The 21,960-nt window shown below is 40.9% G+C and overlaps 1 protein-coding gene across 1 annotated transcript in view; it reads right to left on the bottom strand.

The window, feature by feature from the left end:
- Positions 1–16,950, bottom strand: part of LOC117327751 (palmitoleoyl-protein carboxylesterase notum1'-like) — a 35,465-nt gene extending 18,515 nt beyond the window's left edge. Inside the window, exon 1 of the mRNA XM_033884880.1 lies at positions 15,749–16,950. Coding sequence (XP_033740771.1) covers positions 15,749–16,011 — 263 coding nt within the window. The 5' untranslated portion in view covers positions 16,012–16,950. The remainder of the gene's footprint in view (positions 1–15,748) is intronic.
- Positions 16,951–21,960: the final 5,010 nt, after the last annotated feature.

Genomic DNA, 21,960 nt, shown 5'->3' on the forward strand with positions numbered 1-21,960 from the left:
AAAGGTTGGTACAAGGGACCGCATTACAACGGTTGGTACAAGGGACCGTATTACAAAGGTTGGTACAAGGGACCGCATTACAACGGTTGGTACAAGGGACCGTATTACAAGTGTTGGCACAAGGGACCGTATTACAAAGGTTGGCACAATGGACCGTATTACAAAGGTTGGCACAATGGACCGCATTACAAAGGTTGGCACAAGGGACCGTATTACAAGTGTTGGCACAAGGGACCGTATTACAAAGGTTGGCACAATGGACCGCATTACAAAGGTTGGTACAAAGGACCGCATTACAAAGGTTGGCACAAGGGACCGCATTACAACGGTTGGCACAAGGGACCGTATTACAAAGGTTGGCACAAAGGACCGCATTACAAAGGTTGGTACAAGGGACCACATTACAAAGGTTGGCACAAGGAGCCGTATAACAATGATGACAATACATGCAGGTTTTCTCGCTCTGCCCTCACTAAGATTGGCGCACACCTCGGGTCTATATTTGGAATGGTACTAATCACGCACTTCCTTTATATGGAGGCCTGACGTACACTGCGCTGTGTAACCGTGGACATCCACACAACATCACCGCTCTGACACGTGTAGGGTTCACTGACCCAATTACACGCGGTTTCCCAACATTAGCTTTACAGTCGCAACCGAGGTAACACGAACGGAAATCCTCTTCGTGGAAGTTGTAAGTGCTAATTGGCCAAAACGCACGTGCGAAATTAGGGTCAGTAGGTATATTTCAACAGGTTAGTCACTAAATAAACTATAAGTGTTTTATTTTGGAGTACTGTTATCATAATGGTTAAGTCCTTCAAGTAGTACAGGTCATCTGTCTGGTATCCTTCAATCTATACTGGTTACCGTGTCACGTGCCCTTTATGTTGTACCGGTCACGTGAATGGCATCCTTCGATCTATTCTGGTTACCGTGTCACGTGCCCTTTATGTTGTACCGGTCACGTGTTTGGTGTCATTTAAATTGTACCGGTCACATGCCAGAGTACTGAACCTTATTAACGAAAAATAAGAGAATTTATTTCTATTACATTCGTATAAAAAGACACACACACAAAAGAAAAGAGAAGATGAAGATGTTTTGGTTTAATCAGTAATAACAGTATTGCTTCAAATAGCCAGCTTAGTCACCGTGTTTATTTCACAAAAACAGCCAAAGTTATCCTAGAAGAAGTGTATTCAGTCTTTATCTTCCAACAGAATAAAGAATGAACAGAAATCAAAGGAAACAAAATACCCTTTAAATGTTTTATCCACAGACAATGAAGACCGTCAGAACAGAGTGTCGTTGTGCTATCTTGTGAGGCTAATGACTACAACATTGGTACACAATTTGTACTGAATATCACAACGCTTTGTGTTATAACTCGATCTTACGTCATGAATTAGAATGTTTTTAAATCCCTTTGAAAAGTCGGCAAGGTTTAAACTAATTTCTGATCCTGAACAATCCGGAACAAGTGAGCAATAAAAACGGAAACAAGGGGACATTTTGGAGGGAGGATTATAGAATGACGCAATGGCCCATCTCACGGAGGTTACATTCACTCCCCCGCTCAAATCGGAATCAAAGGTCACTCAAGGTCCAGGTTACTTCCGTTTTTTGTGTCTCATGCGCCAAAGAACCAATCAGTTCAAAATTAGGATCGGCTTAAAATCACATTAACTCTTATTTGGTGATAGCTAAGTCACTGCATTAAATGCACTGTAACATGCTATAGTCCCTACCACACTGGGTATTGCCTATCACCAACTATAGGTAATATATGTATCTTTTAATTCCGTTTGACATTCTCCATGATATATCTTCATTTGGAGGGACTTTGGTTTTAATCTGCCATCAGTGAAATATCAGTACTTAGCCAGGACGTTAATAAAGCCCTTTAATCAGCATCAAACTGCTTATTCAGAAAATTCTGAACATTGCAATTATAGCACACTTGGTTTATTTCAGAGATTATGTATGTGATTTTTTGATAATCGTACAAGAACGTGCAGTGGTGTTTGCTCCCCGCCACAGTGTGTGGTTCCGGAGTGTGGGGGATGCGGACTGCCAAGACATGTCAGAGTTTTTGGAGCGGAGTAGCGGTAGACAGTTATCATCGTTAATCGTACATTAATCAAGGACACAATGGCATAGACAAATGTATATTTTTGTCTTCTTTATATTAAATATATCAGTAAATTGTATTGTTACCACATCAATGTTAGCCACGTTACAGAACAAAGAGTCCCCTTCAATTAATGGCGGGAGTTTTTGTGTGCCTATTTCATATGAAATTTATGAACAAATTTAGGTTTTATGAGAGCAGCAATATGAAACGAGCAAAACATAAATCATTTCGGGACTACTCTTCTTCAATTAACTCGCTGGCTCCGCGAACCTATTCAGAATACAATATCTGGTCAACTTATTTTAAGACAAAAGTCAAAATGAGTAATATGACACAGATCGGCTGAATGTTTGGGAGTCTCACTTCTGGTCTGTAACAGCGATTTATAAACATACCTCTGTCTGCCAGGGTTGGAAGAGTAAGTAAATCATATGCACCGAAAAAGAAGGCGAGACAATATAGCTAAGCTATACTGGTGTTTCATGTATGTCACACGAACATCAGGAGGCGAGTTCGTTTCACATCACAACATATATATAAGCTATACTGATTTTTCGTGTCTGTCACAAACCTCACATTATAACTATGCTATATTGTAATCGTTACGGTTGTCACATAAACAACAGTAAATCATTATCACCCGAACCACGAACATTTAAGAAAACGCTAAATAAATTTTACGGAAAGTGGATAAATACATCCAAATGCTCTCAAAATCTGGCCATGTGTCGTTTAAACCGACATGACTACGTTCACACCTGTCCGTTATACCCTTCCCCGGCCTTTGATCATACCGCTAAATGTAGCCGTTATGTTTCATCTTTATTATCAGATTAAGATCACGTTCATATGTGTCGTTTCATCTCTGTCAAGTCGCTTTCCATTCTATTGTATAAACCTGTGTGCGATACACATTCTCTTCGCATTTCAGGTATTTTATCTCAGCCTTTCTCATCTGGGCCTTGTGATGAAGACACGATATCAAATAGCTTGCATATACAATCGTTCCATTTATTTCACATCGTTACTTAAAGCGTTAAATGGTTTACGGTGTAGGGCGCGAACAACACGCGACATTTAGGTTATCGCTTATATGCACCTGGAGATCTGAGGCGTTTCCGGTCTGTCATCTTACAGTGGAGGTATCCTTGGTTACAAACAGGGACATGTCCGTGATACAAATAAGAGTCTCCATTTTTCACAAACTTGATATTTCTCTTGTAAAGAAAGGAAATAAAGTTCATTTCTCTAAATGCATCGTATGATAATGAGCATCGTTAACGAAGTGACCTCTGACCTCTCTGTTCAATTTCGTGTCTTGACTCTATGATCTCGGATAAAAAATAAGAAGTTGTTCCTAAATTAAGAAAGCTATCAGTTTATTCCGTGTGTCTGATAAATGTAAACCGGCACTGAGTGACGATATCTGTCGGCCGAGTGTACGTCTATACTGCCATTGACGGGCGTTCCCTTTGAGACCGCCAGTAAACTCAGGCTACAAACGTCAACATAAACAACACACCTAATCAAGAGCACCTTTTTAGCATCCAAACTAAATCTGAAATGGTCACTCGTTTCCCCTGAGGGTGAACCTTGTTTGAAGTTTTCTCTAAATGCCAATCAAGAAGAAAAAAAAGAACGTCATCAATACTGCCTGTCTTTGAAGATAGGTAAACTTTATTTACTCTTCTAGGCCTATACCAGCCCTATCAGGGCCCAGATCCCGTCCCTAGTGATGATCGTGTGGATAACAAGAATACACTGGGAGGGCCCTTTCATCTTCTGGGCTTTGTAGTCAATTCGTGTGAATGGAGGCCAAACACAACAGCAAACAGGTTACCTCTAAATGAAAGGCACTCCATTGCCAATTTACATCTGTCAATCATAGCAATCATCATAGAAAACGGTCGTAGGGATATTCACGCATGCGCAGCATCGATTTTTGTCGCGGAAAAAATCATTTTAATCAGTTGTCGCTTTATCATTTGATTAAAGAGGAGGAGGGATAATGAGAGCCTATACTTGCAGGTGTGTAAGGGAACAAACAGCCGGATTGTACTCCCCGATCAATCGGCCAGATTAGTATAGAGAAATTGAAGAAACAGCAATCAAGATATGATATTAAAGATACATATCTCAGTCGTCACTGTTATTTGTGGTTCTGGGTACAGGTTGACACGGCAATCTGGAGATAGACTAGTGACGTCATTCGTGGAAAACGTATTTATCGTATCCAAACGTCAATTCGCTCCCCTCCGGCAAGATGAAGGGATTTACGGAATTAAACAAAACCAGACTGATACATTTAAGATTCTAAAAGGCTACCTTCATAATTTGTACGTTTGAGATTCAACGGTATCAATTACATAACACGGACAAAAGCTTGACTGGGAGAAAAATATCTAGATTTCCATCAAACATTTATCTTGACATATATCTCCTTATAAACCTCTTAAGCGGAAGATTAAACGCGGGATTGGGTTAAAATAACAACATCACATTTACCTGGGTCATGAAACAACATCATGCACTTCTGCAGCCATCGGGATTTCAAACATTACCAGTAGACTCACAAGGAGCCGTCTAATAAAGGTATAGACAGAGAGGATTCCTATCCGTAAATTTAAAATATTGTACGACTTTAGCGGAGAGGGTAACTTCGGTTCCGTACATTTTTGATCATTTAAGATCAATTCGATGAATGACAATAACATGTAGCTGTGTGTTTACATCGTCATAAAGTAGTGTAATCGGTAGTTACTTTGTATTCTAGTCATAGTTAGACGTTCTAATAAACCGCTGTCGACGGTAAACTAAACTCCGGATTACTTTGAATTAGTAACATCACAGAAACCAGCATTCCACCAACCGATCTATATCACTGTTTAACAAACAGCACGGCCCTTGTACACTGTCGGGTAGTCCTTATTTAAGATAAGTATTTGTAAATAAATAGACCCTTCTGGATCAACAAACTGCCAACATCAAAGACCCGGATTGACAATACTTTGTCTTTGGATATCCGGTATGGTACTTGAACGTGTTGCGCATGTCCGCGAGGTCGATCCCTTTACACTGTAGTATGTAAACATGCTTGACCCTTAGAGGTATATTGCTTCAGAGAAACATTGGTGATCTGCCTGGTCCTGTGTCGGGGGAAATTGGTGTCCTGTCTAGTCTTGTGTTGGGGGACATTGCTGGCCTGTCTAGTCTTGTGTCGGGGAACACTGGTGACCTATCTAGTCCTGTGTCGGGGGACATTGGTGTCCTGTCTAGTCCTGTGTCGGGGGACATTGCCGGTCTGTCTAGTCCTGTGTCGAGGGACATTGGTGATCTGTCTAGTCCTGTGTCGGGGGACATTGGTGATCTGTCTAGTCCTGTGTCGGGGGACATTGGTGGTCTGTCTAGTCCTGTGTCGGGGGACATTGGTGATCTGTCTAGTCCTGTGTCGGGGACATTGGTGATCTGTCTAGTCCTGTGTCGGGGGACATTGGTGTCCTGTCTAGTCCTGTGTCGGGGGACATTGGTGGCCTGTCTAGTCCTGTGTCGGGGGACATTGGTGATCTGTCTAGTCCTGTGTCGGGGGACATTGGTGTCCTGTCTAGTCCTGTGTCGGGGGACATTGGTGTCCTGTCTAGTCCTGTGTCGGGGGACATTGGTGATCTGTCTAGTCCTGTGTCGGGGGACATTGGTGTCCTGTCTAGTCCTGTGTCGGGGACATTGGTGGCCTGTCTAGCCCTGTGTCGGGGGACATTGGTGTCCTGTCTAGTCCTGTGTCGGGGGACATTGGTGGTCTGTCTAGTCCTGTGTCGGGGGACATTGGTGGGCTGTCTAGTCCTGTGTTGGGGGACATTGGTGATCTGTCTAGTCCTGTGTCGGGGGACATTGGTGTCCTGTCTAGTCCTGTGTCGGGGGACATTGGTGATCTGTCTAGTCCTGTGTCGGGGACATTGGTGTCATGTCTAGTCCTGTGTCGGGGGACATTGGTGGCCTGTCTAGTCCTGTGTCGGGGGACATTGGTGATCTGTCTTGTCCTGTGTCGGGGGACATTGGTGGCCTGTCTAGTCCTGTGTCGGGGGACATTGGTGACCTGTCTAGTCCTGTGTCGGGGGACATTGGTGACCTGTCTAGCCCTGTGTCGGGGGACATTGGTGGCCTGTCTAGTCCTGTGTCGGGGGACATTGGTGGCCTGTCTAGTCCTGTGTCGGGGGACATTGGTGACCTGTCTAGTCCTGTGTCGGGGGACATTGGTGACCTGTCTAGCCCTGTGTCGGGGGACATTGGTGGCCTGTCTAGTCCTGTGTCGGGGGACATTGGTGGCCTGTCTAGTCCTGTGTCGGGGGACATTGGTGACCTGTCTAGTCCTGTGTCGGGGGACATTGGTGTCCTGTCTAGTCCTGTGTCGGGGGACATTGCCGGTCTGTCTAGTCCTGTGTCGGGGGACATTGGTGTCCTGTCTAGCTAACACCAAACCAGAAACTAATGCCCGTTAAATGACCAAAGTAAATCGCTGATGTTTGGTTTTTGGCAAAATTCACCTTAAATGTTTTCACATTTCGTCACCAAGACCAACTTTCTATATAGAGAATATGAGCAGATTATACTGTTACATATTGTTGTTGGGCTAATACAACATTTTGTACTATTTTGACAAAGGTACATTGATCATGGTAAAAATGCAGTTCAATGATAAAAAGATGTTTGTAAATCTAACCACAAGAACAGCAACAATATATACACAAGATACGTAATACAAATAGTCCGCCAATTAGTTTCTTTTCCTCTCTTTCCTAAAGAGTGCTGTCTACTTCAGTAAATGGCGGTGAAGTTGAATGTATGCAGACCTCGGTACAACTCGCTCTATTGTACAACACGTGGGTCCAGATGCCATAACTCCTCCTCACATTTTGGCGAGGTTTTCAAAAGGGAAAGGATTCAAACATGTTTTTCGTTTGTTTTTGTTCAAACATGAAAGAGAATGAAATCAAAGGTAGGGATGCATTTCTCCGTTTCGGCGGCATATGTACATGTCGAGTGTACCTTCATTGATCCGATTTAATGATTGCTGTGTGCGGTATGTTGGAATATTATGGACAATTGTCATCATCGAGTGTGCCAAACGACTTGTGTTTTAAGATAACAGAAGTAGTTTCTGACCAAATATCGTTTATTTATTGTCCAATGTTTCCTTCGACATGGCGGCACAAAGAACAAAGCCGAACGTGCTGAACCATAAACATCTTCCTCTGATATATCATCACTGGTTATAATCGTCAGACAATACCTCTGATATATCATCACTGGTTATAATCGTTATACTTCATCTTAGATATGTCTACACTAGTTATAATCGTCAGACAATACGTCTCATATGTCTACACTGGTTATACTCGTCAGACAATATCTCTCATATGTCTACACTGGTTATAATCGTCAGACAATACCTCTGATGTGTCTACACTAGTTATAATCGTCAGACAATACCTCTGATGTGTCTACACTAGTTATACTCGTCAGACAATACCTCTGATGTGTCTACACTAGTTATAATCGTCAGACAATACCTCTGATGTGTCTACACTAGTTATACTCGTCAGACAATACCTCTGATGTGTCTACACTAGTTATAATCGTCAGACAATACCTCTGATGTGTCTACACTAGTTATACTCGTCAGACAATACCTCTGATGTGTCTACACTGGTTATAATCGTCAGATAATACCTCTGATGTGTCTACACTAGTTATACTCGTCAGACAATACCTCTGATGTGTCTACACTGGTTATACTCGTCAGATAATACCTCTGATGTGTCTACACTAGTTATACTCGTCAGACAATACCTCTCATATGTCTACACTAGTTATAATCGTCAGACAATACCTCTGATGTGTCTACACTAGTTATAATCGTCAGACAATACCTCTGATGTGTCTACACTAGTTATACTCGTCAGACAATACCTCTCATATGTCTACACTAGTTATACTCGTCAGACAATACCTCTCATATGTCTACACTAGTTATAATCGTCAGACAATACCTCTGATGTGTCTACACTAGTTATACTCGTCAGACAATACCTCTGATGTGTCTACACTGGTTATAATCGTCAGATAATACCTCTGATGTGTCTACACTAGTTATACTCGTCAGACAATACCTCTGATGTGTCTACACTAGTTATACTCGTCAGACAATACCTCTGATGTGTCTACACTAGTTATAATCGTCAGACAATACCTCTGATGTGTCTACACTGGTTATAATCGTCAGACAATACCTCTCATATGTCTACACTGGTTATAATCGTCAGACAATACCTCTGATGTGTCTACACTAGTTATACTCGTCAGACAATACCTCTGATGTGTCTACACTAGTTATAATCGTCAGACAATACCTCTGATGTGTCTACACTGGTTATAATCGTCAGACAATACCTCTCATATGTCTACACTGGTTATAATCGTCAGATAATACCTCTGATGTGTCTACACTGGTTATAATCGTCAGACAATCCGTCTCATATGTCTACACTGGTTATAATCGACAGAAAATACCTCTCATATGTCTACACTGGTTATAATCGTCAGACAATATCTCTCATATGTCTACACTGGTTATAATCGTCAGATAATACCTCTGATGTGTCTACACTAGTTATAATCGTCAGACAATACCTCTCATATGTCTACACTAGTTATAATCGTCAGACAATACCTCTCATATGTCTACACTGGTTATAATCGTCAGATAATACCTCTGATGTGTCTACACTAGTTATAATCGTCAGACAATACCTCTGATGTGTCTACACTAGTTATACTCGTCAGACAATACCTCTGATGTGTCTACACTAGTTATAATCGTCAGACAATACCTCTGATGTGTCTACACTAGTTATAATCGTCAGACAATACCTCTCATATGTCTACACTGGTTATAATCGTCAGACAATACCTCTCATATGTCTACACTGGTTATAATCGTCAGACAATACCTCTCATATGTCTACACTAGTTATACTCGTCAGACAATACCTCTGATGTGTCTACACTAGTTATAATCGTCAGACAATACCTCTCATATGTCTACACTGGTTATAATCGTCAGACAATACCTCTCATATGTCTACACTGGTTATACTCGTCAGACAATACCTCTCATATGTCTACACTAGTTATAATCGTCAGACAATACCTCTCATATGTCTACACTGGTTATAATCGTCAGACAATACCTTTGATGTGTCTACACTAGTTATAATCGTCAGACAATACCTCTCATATGTCTACACTGGTTATAATCGTCAGACAATACCTCTCATATGTCTACACTGGTTATAATCGTCAGACAATACCTCTCATATGTCTACACTGGTTATAATCGTCAGACAATACCTCTCATATGTCTACACTGGTTATTATCTAGGTGCAAAATTTCGGATAAGCCGGCACGTGCTATAATTGTCGTGTCAAATTTCTGATAAGCCGACACGTGTTATAATTGTCATGTCATACTTCTGATATATAATTTTTATAACTAGTGCATGCTCCTTTTGGTCTATGATACCATTCCACAACTCGTTCCACTAATGGTAAAATAACATCGATTGCTTGACAAAATGTCATTTGTAGTTGTAGAATGCTGTTCCGGCGTCGTTGTCCGTGCAACATAAGATCAACATTATTGTCACTTAGGCAGACAAGCATGAATAAAAAAACACACTCGGGAATTTCCGACAGCATTTGGATTCGACGTCACGGTAATATTAAGTTCCTGTAACAGCGCGACAAAAAAAACCTCACACAGCGAACGTTTTGTTGGAGACGTTTACGTCTAATATATCTTGATTCTTAACAACAATTTATAGATATGTATATTATGAATTGTGATATCATGGCCGTAAAAAGGATACTTCAAATATTTCATAGTTTATATATTCATAGTTTTACACGGAAAAGAAATAAACCCCCTGTTTTGGCTAACCTAGCTCGATACTATCCTATCGTTGTGTGATGTCAAGATTTTGTCCAACAATTAGCATGCAAGAATCCAGAACCAATCCGTTTTGCCTTGGTGTTGATCCACCGTTCCGCCGTTGTAAATAGTCCCTGTATGTTTTGCCTTGGTGTAGATCCACCGTTCCGCCGTTGTAAATAGTCCCTGTATGTTTTGCCTTGGTGTTGATCCACCGTTCCGCCGTTGTAAATAGTCCCTGTATGTTTTGCCTTGGTGTTGATCCACCGTTCCGCCGTTGTAAATAGTCCCTGCATGTTTTGCCTTGGTGTTGATCCACCGTTCCGCCGTTGTAAATAGTCCCTGTATGTTTTGCCTTGGTGTTGATCCACCGTTCCGCCGTTGTAAATAGTCCCTGCATGTTTTGCCTTGGTGTTGATACACCGTTCCGCCGTTGTATATAGTCCCTGCATATTTTGCCTTGGTGTTGATCCACCGTTCCGCCGTTGTAAATAGTCCCTGCATGTTTTGCCTTGGTGTTGATCCACCGTTCCGCCGTTGTAAATAGTCCCTGCATGTTTTGCCTTGGTGTTGATCCACCGTTCCGCCGTTGTAAATGGTCCCTGTATGTTTTGGTACCTCCAATATTTTTTAGATTCCTACGCATTTGTCGACATTCCTTTGTTATGTCCTGGTTTAGGATTAAGTAAGACTTGTTTCCAACTTGTTATCCCTGCAGTTACATGGTTACTGTAATTAGTTCGTTAGGACCCCCTGCGAGGTTAATTAGAGTTAATCAGGAGAGCTTGTCCTCTGTTGGAATGCTGTTCCAGCGCTGTTGTCCGTGCAACATAAGATCAACATTATCGACTTCCGTCATCACACCAATAACAACCACGGAGGAAACTTACAATGAGTTTGCTCAAACAACAAGTAAATGAATTAACGATTTTTTCGTAGTTTTTGTGTTTATTATTGTCAGCTGCATGATACCGATACCTTGCTAAGCTAAACGTACCTTTAAAACAGCTCCACGTGCTCGCGGAAGCTGTTTACAAACATTGCAGATTTTTTCTCCAAAAATAATGACAAGACGATCCGTGACGTCACCGTATTGTTTGCTGTGCCAGGAGTTGAGTGTTACAGAACGTTACAACATCAGATAGATGTTATTGTTGTATGTCTGCCTTCAGTGAAAACTTTAACATAATACCATCTACTGCTCGCGGCAACAGATAATGTGCTGCCTACATCGGATCAACGATGACGTCATTATGTCATTACGCTAAATGATAAGATTGACACAAATTAACTCATTACACAATAAAATCGCTCACTTGTCATTAACACACTAACCTATTTCAGTTTATCAAGTAACCGGAGACTGGGTAATAATACATTTTATTTAGTAAAAACGGTCGGCACAGCAGTGCTTCAGCAAGCACAAGATTCGCCACATCCGGGCATTATGTGTATGACGTCATACGTCACTACACCATCGATATAAGGTACAACCATCTAGATATAGTAGACTTATTTATGGGTGCTACAATTCACAAGGTCTACTTCTCCACCTCCTCATATACATTAGTGTTATAATATTTCCGGGGGCGGGCAGAATTAATTGAACACAAACGGAAGTGGTTAGTGTTGTTTTACAAGTGCTAATGAGCAGATGATATAGAATTAGCTGTATCGAGTCAACGCCATTGTCTTATACAAAGTAAGAAATTGGAAGGGGTTGTTTGTTCTGTATGGTCCCACACGACTACAATGAATAACCTCAACAATATGTTATGTCGCACTGTTATTTGTATAAATAAGTGACAATGTGATTATAGCAAGCATCAATCTTTTATTGGCCCTTATAATGGTAACACTCATTCCATGTTGAACTTACAACCACTATCCTCTCATTTCATTTTCACATTCTGCTCTCGCTTTCCGCTCTTTCTCTCACTCCGTCCACTGTTTCATCATTCTCACATCCCCCTCTCTCCCTCCACCATCTAACATGTCATCCTCTCTCATTCTGCTCTCTCATTCTTATTTTGCCCTCTCTGTCCTATTATTTATATTATTTTGCCCTCTCTCTCTGTCATTATTTTTATTTTGCCCTCTCTGTCCTATTATTTCTATTTTGCCCTCTCTCTTTGTCCTTTTATTTTTATTTTGTCCTCTCCTTGTCCTATTATTCTATTTTGCCCCTTTCTCTTTTATTTCATTTTGCCCTCTCTCTTTCTCTGTCCTACTATTTATTTCATTTTGCCCTCTCTCTCTGTCCTATTATTTTGTTTTGCCCTCTCTCTGTCCTATTATCTATTTTATTCTGCCTTTTCTCTCCCCTACTATCTATTTTATTTTGCCCTCTCTCTATTTTATTTTGCCCTCTCTCTGTCCTATTTTTTTGTTTTGCCCTCTCTGTCCTATTATCATGTTTATTTTGTCCTCTGTTTCCGCCCTTTTATTTCGTCGTTTCTTTTCGCTGTCCCTTTCTCCCCCTATCATTCCGTTCTCATATTTTGCCCTTCCATCATTCCACCATTTCATTCTGCTCTCTGTTGTTGCCCTATCCTTATGCTCTCTTATCCCACACTTTAATACCTGTAATTCCATACTCTCATTCTTAGTAACGTTCTCTGTTCCTCCGTCTTTTGTCACTCAGTATTCCAAATCGACGTGGTTTTTTTCGTACTACATTACATCACGTGCATACCATACTTCGGTATATCTTGATATTTAGCTACATGTGGACTAAAGGTCGTATGTCTTTATCTCAGGTGTGTAGCTCGAGGTAGCTAAGTCTATACAGCTGTACAGAACATGTGCGTACGTACAAAGTCATCGTAGAAAACAACATTCTCACAACCCGAGCTACAATGTCGGCGAATTGTGTTGGCCGTATATGTACCAAACAGGCGTTAAATGGCCAGGATGCTAATTCACTTGTTTTTGTATACAAACAAATAAATCTATTTTATTCATTTATATTCAAAATGGCTCAGGCAGACCTTTCCGCTACCTTTACTTTAAATGTAATCAATAAGTGTACCCCTCAACGCAAACGACAAATATCAAAACGACCGCAACACGATCAACAATTATCCTGTAACGTCATTATTGACAAAAATCGGTATCCTTAACGAAAAACGGGTCCTCTAATGAGGACTTTCGTAAATTAAATTTGACGATCTTTAAGGATAACAACGTGTCTTGTGCTTTGAAATACTATTACTCTTAATGATAACAAAATGGTTACCATGTCCATGGTTACTTCAAACAACCAATAGCTGTGTAGGATAGCAATGCACGAGAGTTGTCAAGAAGCTTTCAAGTGCGTTTTATGAGAATCTCAAGCTTACGAAACCTGTCAAGTTATGTGATTATTAACATTCTATAAATACAGACATGATAGCATAACGTTGACGGCCGACATTCTCGTCCATGTTATGTTTAGCGGTGTAAATGGAGCGTATCCCTCCTAATGGTAAGTACTAGTTCACCCCCCTCTCGTCCTACACGTATAAATCAGTCCTGATCGCCAAGCATCCTTCTCTCGGCCCTATTTATCTTATATCCAACTGTTCCTACAACAAAATGTAGCCAAAACCGTCCCCCGAAATACACACACTAAATTGTTTTAACATGGACCCCTCGTGTTTGTTTATATTTGTAACGGTAGTGTTAGAATGACGTGTTACGTGATGTAGTGATGTAGCCAGAGTCATCGATGCTCCTCAATGAACGTAGCGTTCCCCGAACTGAAACACGGTAGATCCTCACTAGCGTTGTCTATTTGTTTAACCCCCTCCCCGTTTTACCAGAAGGCGATATTTCGAATTCCTAATGGCCCGTAATGAGAGATAGGCTCTAAAATAAGCGCGTGTATATTAGATTAGTATCGTACTCTGTGTTTCTGTTGCTATCTGTGATGTGTATCTGCACCTCCGTCCAAGTACGTATACCCTTATACCAAAGTCGAGCTTCAGCGAGCCGTTTCTACTCCGTCCAGATACCCCCCCTATCGTCGCACTCCGTCCAAATACCCTAAAGTCGAGTCGTCGCACTCGTCCAAATACCCTAAAGTCGAGTTGTCGCTCTCCGTCCAAATACCCTAAAGTCGAGTCGTCGCTCTCCGTCAAAATACCCTAAAGTCGAGTCGTCACTCTCCGTCCAAATACCCTAAAATCGAGTCGTCGCACTCCGTCAAAATACCCTAAAGTCGAGTCGTCGCTCTCCGTCCAAATACCCTAAAAATCGAGTCGTCGCACTCCGTCCAAATACCCTAAATTCGAGTCGTCGCTCTCTGTCCAAATACCCTAAAGTCGAGTCGTCGCTCTCTGTCCAAATACCCTAAAGTCGAGTCGTCGCTCTCCGTCCAAATACCCTAATATCGAGTCGTCGCTCTGTCCAAATACCCTAAAGTCGAGTCGTCGCTCTCCGTCCAAATACCCTAAAGTCGAGTCGTCGCTCTCTGTCCAAATACCCTAAAGTCGAGTCGTCGCACTCCGTCCAAATACCCTAAAGTCGAGTCGTCGCACTCCGTCAAAATACCCTAAAATCGAGTCGTCGCACTCCGTCAAAATACCCTTAAGTCGAGTCGTCACTCTCTGTCCAAATACCCTAAAGTCGAGTCGTCGCACTCCGTCCAAATACCCTAAAATCGAGTCGTCGCACTCCGTCAAAATACCCTTAAGTCGAGTCATCACTCTCTGTCCAAATACCCTAAAGTCGAGTCGTCGCACTCCGTCCAAATACCCTAAAATCGAGTCGTCGCACTCCGTCCAAATACCGTTAAGTCGAGCCATAGCACTCCGTTCTCCAGCTAATAAGTACCATTGATGATAAGGATGATAGATACCTTAATAACATGTATTATAACATACCGTTGATAAATCGCTGATAGACAGGCATTGTAAGGTACCGTCATTTACATGTATTGTAAGCATACAGATAAGTTGAGTTATTTTAAGATATCGTTATAACTACATAATATATTATGAGACACTGCCCTGGTATAACGAGATACCGTTAATTAAAATGTATTATGAGCTATTGTTACATGTATTGTTAGATACCAGTATACGTTAGATAGACTCGATCAGATGTTGCCTGCCGTACATGTGTAACACACCTGTTTAAAGGCGTTTATAGCCGTGGTGTCAATCACACGATATATACAGGTACCACCCACTGCATAACTTGGCTTACTTTCATTTTTTAATCTGTATAATCCTTACTTATATACGGCCTAATCGATACCATCAGTTATAGCGTTACACAATATTCTGTACAGCTAATGCTTTATATAGCTATTGATCTTTACATGTGTTAGGGTTGGAGGTGTCAAAATAATGGGGGAGACTGTCTGTTTGTAGGTAAGATATGTTTTATTGTGAAGTTGATTTTTTTTGTAATAAGGCGATTATTTTATTGTTCTTATGGGGGAGTTGTTTTTATTCAGAGATTAGATTTGTGTGGGACACTATTCTATTGTGGGGAAGTTATATCTTGTTTAAGGAAGTTGTAAAGAAGATATGTTCTGAAGATATAATTATCACGGGACGACACACAGGACGGACATGATATATATGTTGATAAAAACACATCAGAAATAAACACTAGGAAAACGAAAGTTGACTTACCCGGCACGACTACCGTCGTTACACGTGATGCTGGCATTCTTGAGATGTTGTCGCTGGAGCCTTGGAATTTCCTTGAGACCACAGTTGTGAGACTTTTGGGCGATGTCTTTGAGGGATTTCATTAAAGTATCTACACGACCTAGTCTTTCTAGCTTGTTTACGTCCAGTGCCATGTCGTGGCGACTTAGCGTCCTCTCAGGGCGACACTTGACGAAGGCAAATAGGACTAGAATCCACACCAAGGACGAGGTTACCCTCGTCATAGTAAGTTAGAGACCTACAAAACCTAACTAATGTGTGTCAGAATTCACATCCACCTCACAAACATGTCACACAATTCTTCTCGTTTTTACCCCCTTTGAAAATCCGTGAATGGTTGCTTCAATTTCTGGTTCACAAATGCACCCCTATCAATACAGTCAAATATGTTAAAGGTCCCTGAGTGAAATAAAAAAACTAATCCAATTATAATTTATGAAAAAAATGTTTATATACACCTTATGTAAGATCCAGAGTACTACTGTCACGAGACCATTCCACGTATCAACGTGCACCAGTCTAATCCTGAAATATATTCCAGGTCGCTTTCAATCACCGACTTTCGGTTATCCATTGGACACGTCTTCACACACGCGCGCGCTATCGAATTATATTTTTCATACAAAATCTGTTAACGTCCGTGAGATTGTTACTATGTCATGTTCACCTGTTAGGATGATTTGGAACAGTTGATACGTATCCGTCATAATACTTCTCCAAGGCAGAACGCACACATATCCTTATAGGGCAATATCAAATTAAATTTCATTTTCAAATTTGTCAAATATTTCAGTGGTTAACTTTTCAGAAGTAAACATTTAACAGATTGCTGCGAAGAAAATTAATGTGGAAAATAAAATGAAAAAAAGCCGGCTGCAGTAGACGACGAACGTAACTACACACTGAGACACCTGTGCGTATCGCGGGTTTAAAGCCCTTTGAACACGACCGCCCTGAGCCGAGACTAAAACCTTGACTCGCTCTCGCACCTACTACGGACTTCGACAGCGGTCACTGGTGTTGCTCGTATGAGGGGGATCAGCCGCTCCACACCATCAAAGGAACCGCCAGTTCGCTCCACTGATCCTTCGACAACTACTCGCCGCTCGCCTTACTCGGCCTAAATACTATTTTAATCTAATAATTTCATTTTTACCTACGTTCACTGTAGTGTATAAGTTTTTTTGTGTGTTTTTGATAACTGAGTTCCGTATTTGTATTGTAACACCTGTGACTGGAGGAAACAAACGTCATTTTCGTAGATAGGTGTTGGAGACCCTCCCCTTTTTCGGAAGGTGATCTGTCAATCATTTTTCCGGATACAACTTACCGTATTTGATTCGCTCGTTTTAGATTGTGCACTATCCCAATTCCATTCGCACGATTAACATTGATTGGAATGATAAATAGTATGCATGTGATTGTTGGTTGCTTTAATGATTAGGTGAGTCGAGGCTATATACTACGTACTACACGTGCTTTAACCCCGTAACTAAATAGGCTATACTTGACTAAGCCTATCACTTCCAGTATTTTCTTTGTGAAATGGACGATGTGATCACTGACAGGCCTATAATTACTGGGTTAAATGATACATGAACCGAGGTCAAAACACGCGGGGTCACATGGGGTTTATTACAGATTAAAAAAACTTCAAACCTTTTGACGAAGAAAAAATACACGAACAGTGATAATAAAGAAACTAACTTGTAGTTTGACAAACAGTTAAATTCATACATCACACTAGCGTTCATATATTAGCAGACAGCTTCCTGTATCTATAAATCTACAGAAAGAAATGATAATTCCTGCGAACGAGACCTGTCCCGGCCCTCTGGCCTGGGTGATACACGTCTCTCTGTGAGGAGTACTCTGTACTGTTTCACGGCGGCCGTTTGATGTAGTCATGTTTCGATGTCTCTGGAACATCAAAGGAATCTTGCTTGGCACAACCAGTTGTTTTCTGCATATGATCGCTCGCAGAAACCAAAACTAAACCCTCGCGATAACGCTCGGACCCGATCACGTGATTGAATACTAGAGTAGTGGTAATTCCTTGTACGTTTTATCTTGATTTACAAATTTCATTGATGTATTGATTATCATTCGATTGATTCGATTGATCAGGTATTGGTATTTGACATTGAGAGATCGATATCTCAGGTATATTTATAACAGTTAGTATTTCATTGATATTCTTAGTGGCCCATCGATTATTCTTGCCCGAGTAAAAAAAAAAAAAAAAAGTATTTTCCCCGGAGAATGAGTCCGAAATATTCTCGCTGTAGTTGGACACGCTCCGAATTCCATCGTTGTAATAGCAATAGGTCTTCTTCCTACTTTAGGTTGTATTCTGTTATCGTAATAACTTTCTGTTGGACATTCCATCGCTGATATTGAAAATACATCAAACGAACCAGTGTTAACCTTTTATTGCTCCATGCGTGCTGAAGATTGGGAACATCTGTAAACTTGCCCGGCTATTGATTTTAGACGTATTTGTAATGCCTGATAATGTGACTGTACGTCCTAGCCGATATACATGTACCCGCATTATTGTCCGTAGTCCGTGATAGACTGTGAGGACTCAATGACAGACAGATTCTCTACATATTGGGTCACATCAGCACAGATTACTTTACTGTCCGTAGTCCGTGAAGTACTGTATGGACACCAACACAGACAACTTCACTGTCCGTAGTCCGTGACGGACGGTGTGGACACCAACACAGACAACTTCACTGTCCGTAGTCCGTGACGGACTGTGTGGACACCAACACAGACAAGTTCACTGTCCGTAGTCCGTGACGTACTGTGTGGACACCAACACAGACAACTTCACTGTCCGTAGTCCGTGACGGACTGTGTGGACACCAACACAGACAAGTTCACTGTCCGTAGTCCGTGACGGACTGTGTGGACACCAACACAGACAACTTCACTGTCCGTAGTCCGTGACGGACGGTGTGGACACCAACACAGACAACTTCACTGTCCGTAGTCCGTGACGGACTGTGTGGACACCAATACAGTCAAGTTCACTGTCCGTAGTCCGTGACGGACTGTGTGGACACCAGCACAGACAACTTCACTGTCCGTAGTCCGTGACGTACTGTGTGGACACAATGACAGAAAACTACACTGTCCGTAGTCCGTGACGGACTGTGTGGTCACCAACACAGACAACTTCACTGTCCGTAGTCCGTGACGGACGGTGTGGACACCAACACAGACAACTTCACTGTCCGTAGTCCGTGACGGACTGTGTGGACACAAACACAGATAACTTCACTGTCCGTAGTCCGTGACGGACTGTGTGGACACCAACACAGACAACTTCACTGTCCGCAGCCTGTTACGGACGTTGTGGACACAATGACAGATAGCTTGACTGTCCGTTGACCGTGACGGACTGTGTGGACTGCAAGACTATAAATTCATTGTAGATGAAGTCGGAATGTAATTTGGTTAGGAGCATATACGAATTATTCGCAATTTTATTATTATTAGCATATTTTTCATGTTATTTAGCCATAACACACACACAAATCATCATAAAAACAAACAAAATAGTATCGGCCAATTGTAAGTGACGTAATGGGCTGATTATATGGTTTTTTAACCCAATGAAAATACATGTTACATGCAAGATTGAATTATTTAAGCAATGAACTGCCTTTAGTTTGCAGCTATGAGCTGATAATGTCAACTGGACAAAAGGCAAATTCCATGATAACCATAATTAACGGAATAGAAGTTTCCTCGTCATTCTCAGTTGTGGGCATGGTAAAAGCTCTACCATTTTGATCCGCGTAAATAAATGCGCGAAAAAAAATCAATAAATAAAAAAAAAACCCGACTAGATCGAGAACAATAAATGATATCAATATTACAACAATATAAACTGTCTGTCTAGGTTTTATAAAGGAAAATGTGTATCTGATATTTTTTCAACAACTGCTGTGTGCTTCGCTCGGCACATCATTAATGTTACGGTTTACAGTTTATGAGGAGGTAATGCCCAACTACTGTTGGTTAGGTTGCACAGTGACAATGTCATAGAGTGGTAATTATTTAAGCATCGAACTGCTTTCATTTGGAAGTTATGGGCTGATGAATGCCAACTGGACAAAGGCAAATTTAATGAAGCTTATATTTACATTTGACAACGAATTTGAAAGACTATATCCAGGAATTTTACTCTGATAATGAATGAACAAATTATTATGTCAAAGACGGAACAGCCTTTTCAACAGCCACCTTTCGTTATCGCCGACGTGACAATTATGACGTCACTATAATAATGACGTCATAATAAAGATTTGGAAGTTATAAGTGAGCTTGGTAAAGTTATATAGTGGGACTGCAGTGTAAATGTAAATATAAAGATATATTTACATTTGGTGTGGCAATGCCCTTATATATTACTAGTAAATCCCTACCAAAAGCAGCTTCATCTATAAGAGTATAACTGAAGTTGCCCTGACGGTAGAAAGCGGGAAATTTGAATTTTGGAAGATTTTTTTCATATTTTTTTTATTTTTGCGATTCATTAATAGAACGTAAATATAAGCGATAAACTGCCTAGATGCGGCAGACCTACTGGTATAACTGCCACATGTGTCACAGACAAACAATCATGGTGCGCTAGCGCGCACCATTCAGTTTGTCTGTGACACATGTGGCAGTTATACCAGTAGGTCTGCCGCATCTAGGCAGTTTATTGCTTAAATAACGTCATATTGGATCACAGTCTAAACGCCATAATGGGTAATCGATTAAAAGTCGTAATGTCATACCGTGACGATGGCTAGAACAAAAACGTCACATTGGGTCAATGGCTGAGAATAAGAACTTCGTATTGGGTCATGGAGTGAGAAATAGAACGTCATAATGAATCACTGACTGAGAAATAGAACGCCATACTGAATCACTGAGTGAGAAATAGAACGTCATAATGAATCACTGACTGAGAATAGAACGTCATAATGAATCACTGACTGAGAAATAGAACGTCATAATGAATCACTGACTGAGAAATAGAACGTCATAATGAATCACTGACTGAGAAATAGAACGTCATACTGGGTCACGGACTGAGAAATAGAACGTCATAATGAATCACTGACTGAGAAATGGAACGTCAAACTGGGTCACTGACTGAGAAATAGATCGGCATTCTGGGTCACTGACATATAAATAGAACGTCTTATTGCATTTTTGCCAGTAAAATATAGATTTTAGAATGTTTTATAGCATTTTTGCCATTGAAATATAGATTTTTATCAGACTAATAAAACTTACATTTTCATTGCAGCGATGGGCAGTGAAAATATAAGATTTGCAGTAAAAATATAAAATGTTGTACTGAAAATTCACCTCTTGAAACTTGCTGATTTTTTCCGATCGAAGCGAAGGTAGCGACATTAGTTATTTGGCTGTATTTCTGAACTTTTCAGACTAGTTTTTTGACAAATTAAAATACTCACTTGACTTTAGCTATTCAAGCACAGATTCTCCGATAACAGCAGAAAATGCTTATATTGCGTTGATCAGTCCTTTCAAAATGGCTCGGTCAAGCTGACGTGGAGGAATGTCACAAAGATATGACGTCATGAATTATGTTTCTGATTCCCACACTTTTTGACACTATTAATTTTTCAATGTTTTTAATTTTGTATATATGCAATAAAGAGAAAATTTAATGGTTTCCTGTTTAATATAACATATATTCCACTTGTATATATTTCGATATTCTGTTATACTCGTGAAATACATGTTATATTAAACGAGAAACCATTCAATATTCTCTATATATTGGGTCACTGACATAGAACTAGAACGTCATACTGGGTCACTGACTGAGAAATAGAACGTCATACTCGGCTACTGACATAGAACTAGAACGTCATATTGGGCAATTGACTGAGAGCTAGAATGTCATATTGGGCCACATTGCATATTGTTCTTCTGGATTTTATATACATCCGACCATCATATGTTCCGTACTCTACAAGGCGATGAACCCCCGCCATTACAACTGTACTTTACTCAATCCGTATGTCGTTGTATAGTATTTCCTTATTAATCGTCGGGACCGGGAGCCATTCCGATCCACTGGGTAGTCTGTTTGGCGGTTCCGCCATGTTCTAGAGAGACATTGCGTGGCTGGG

The sequence above is a fragment of the Pecten maximus genome, chromosome 5 (genome assembly GCF_902652985.1).
Source record: "Pecten maximus chromosome 5, xPecMax1.1, whole genome shotgun sequence".
NCBI lineage: Eukaryota > Metazoa > Mollusca > Bivalvia > Pectinida > Pectinidae > Pecten > Pecten maximus.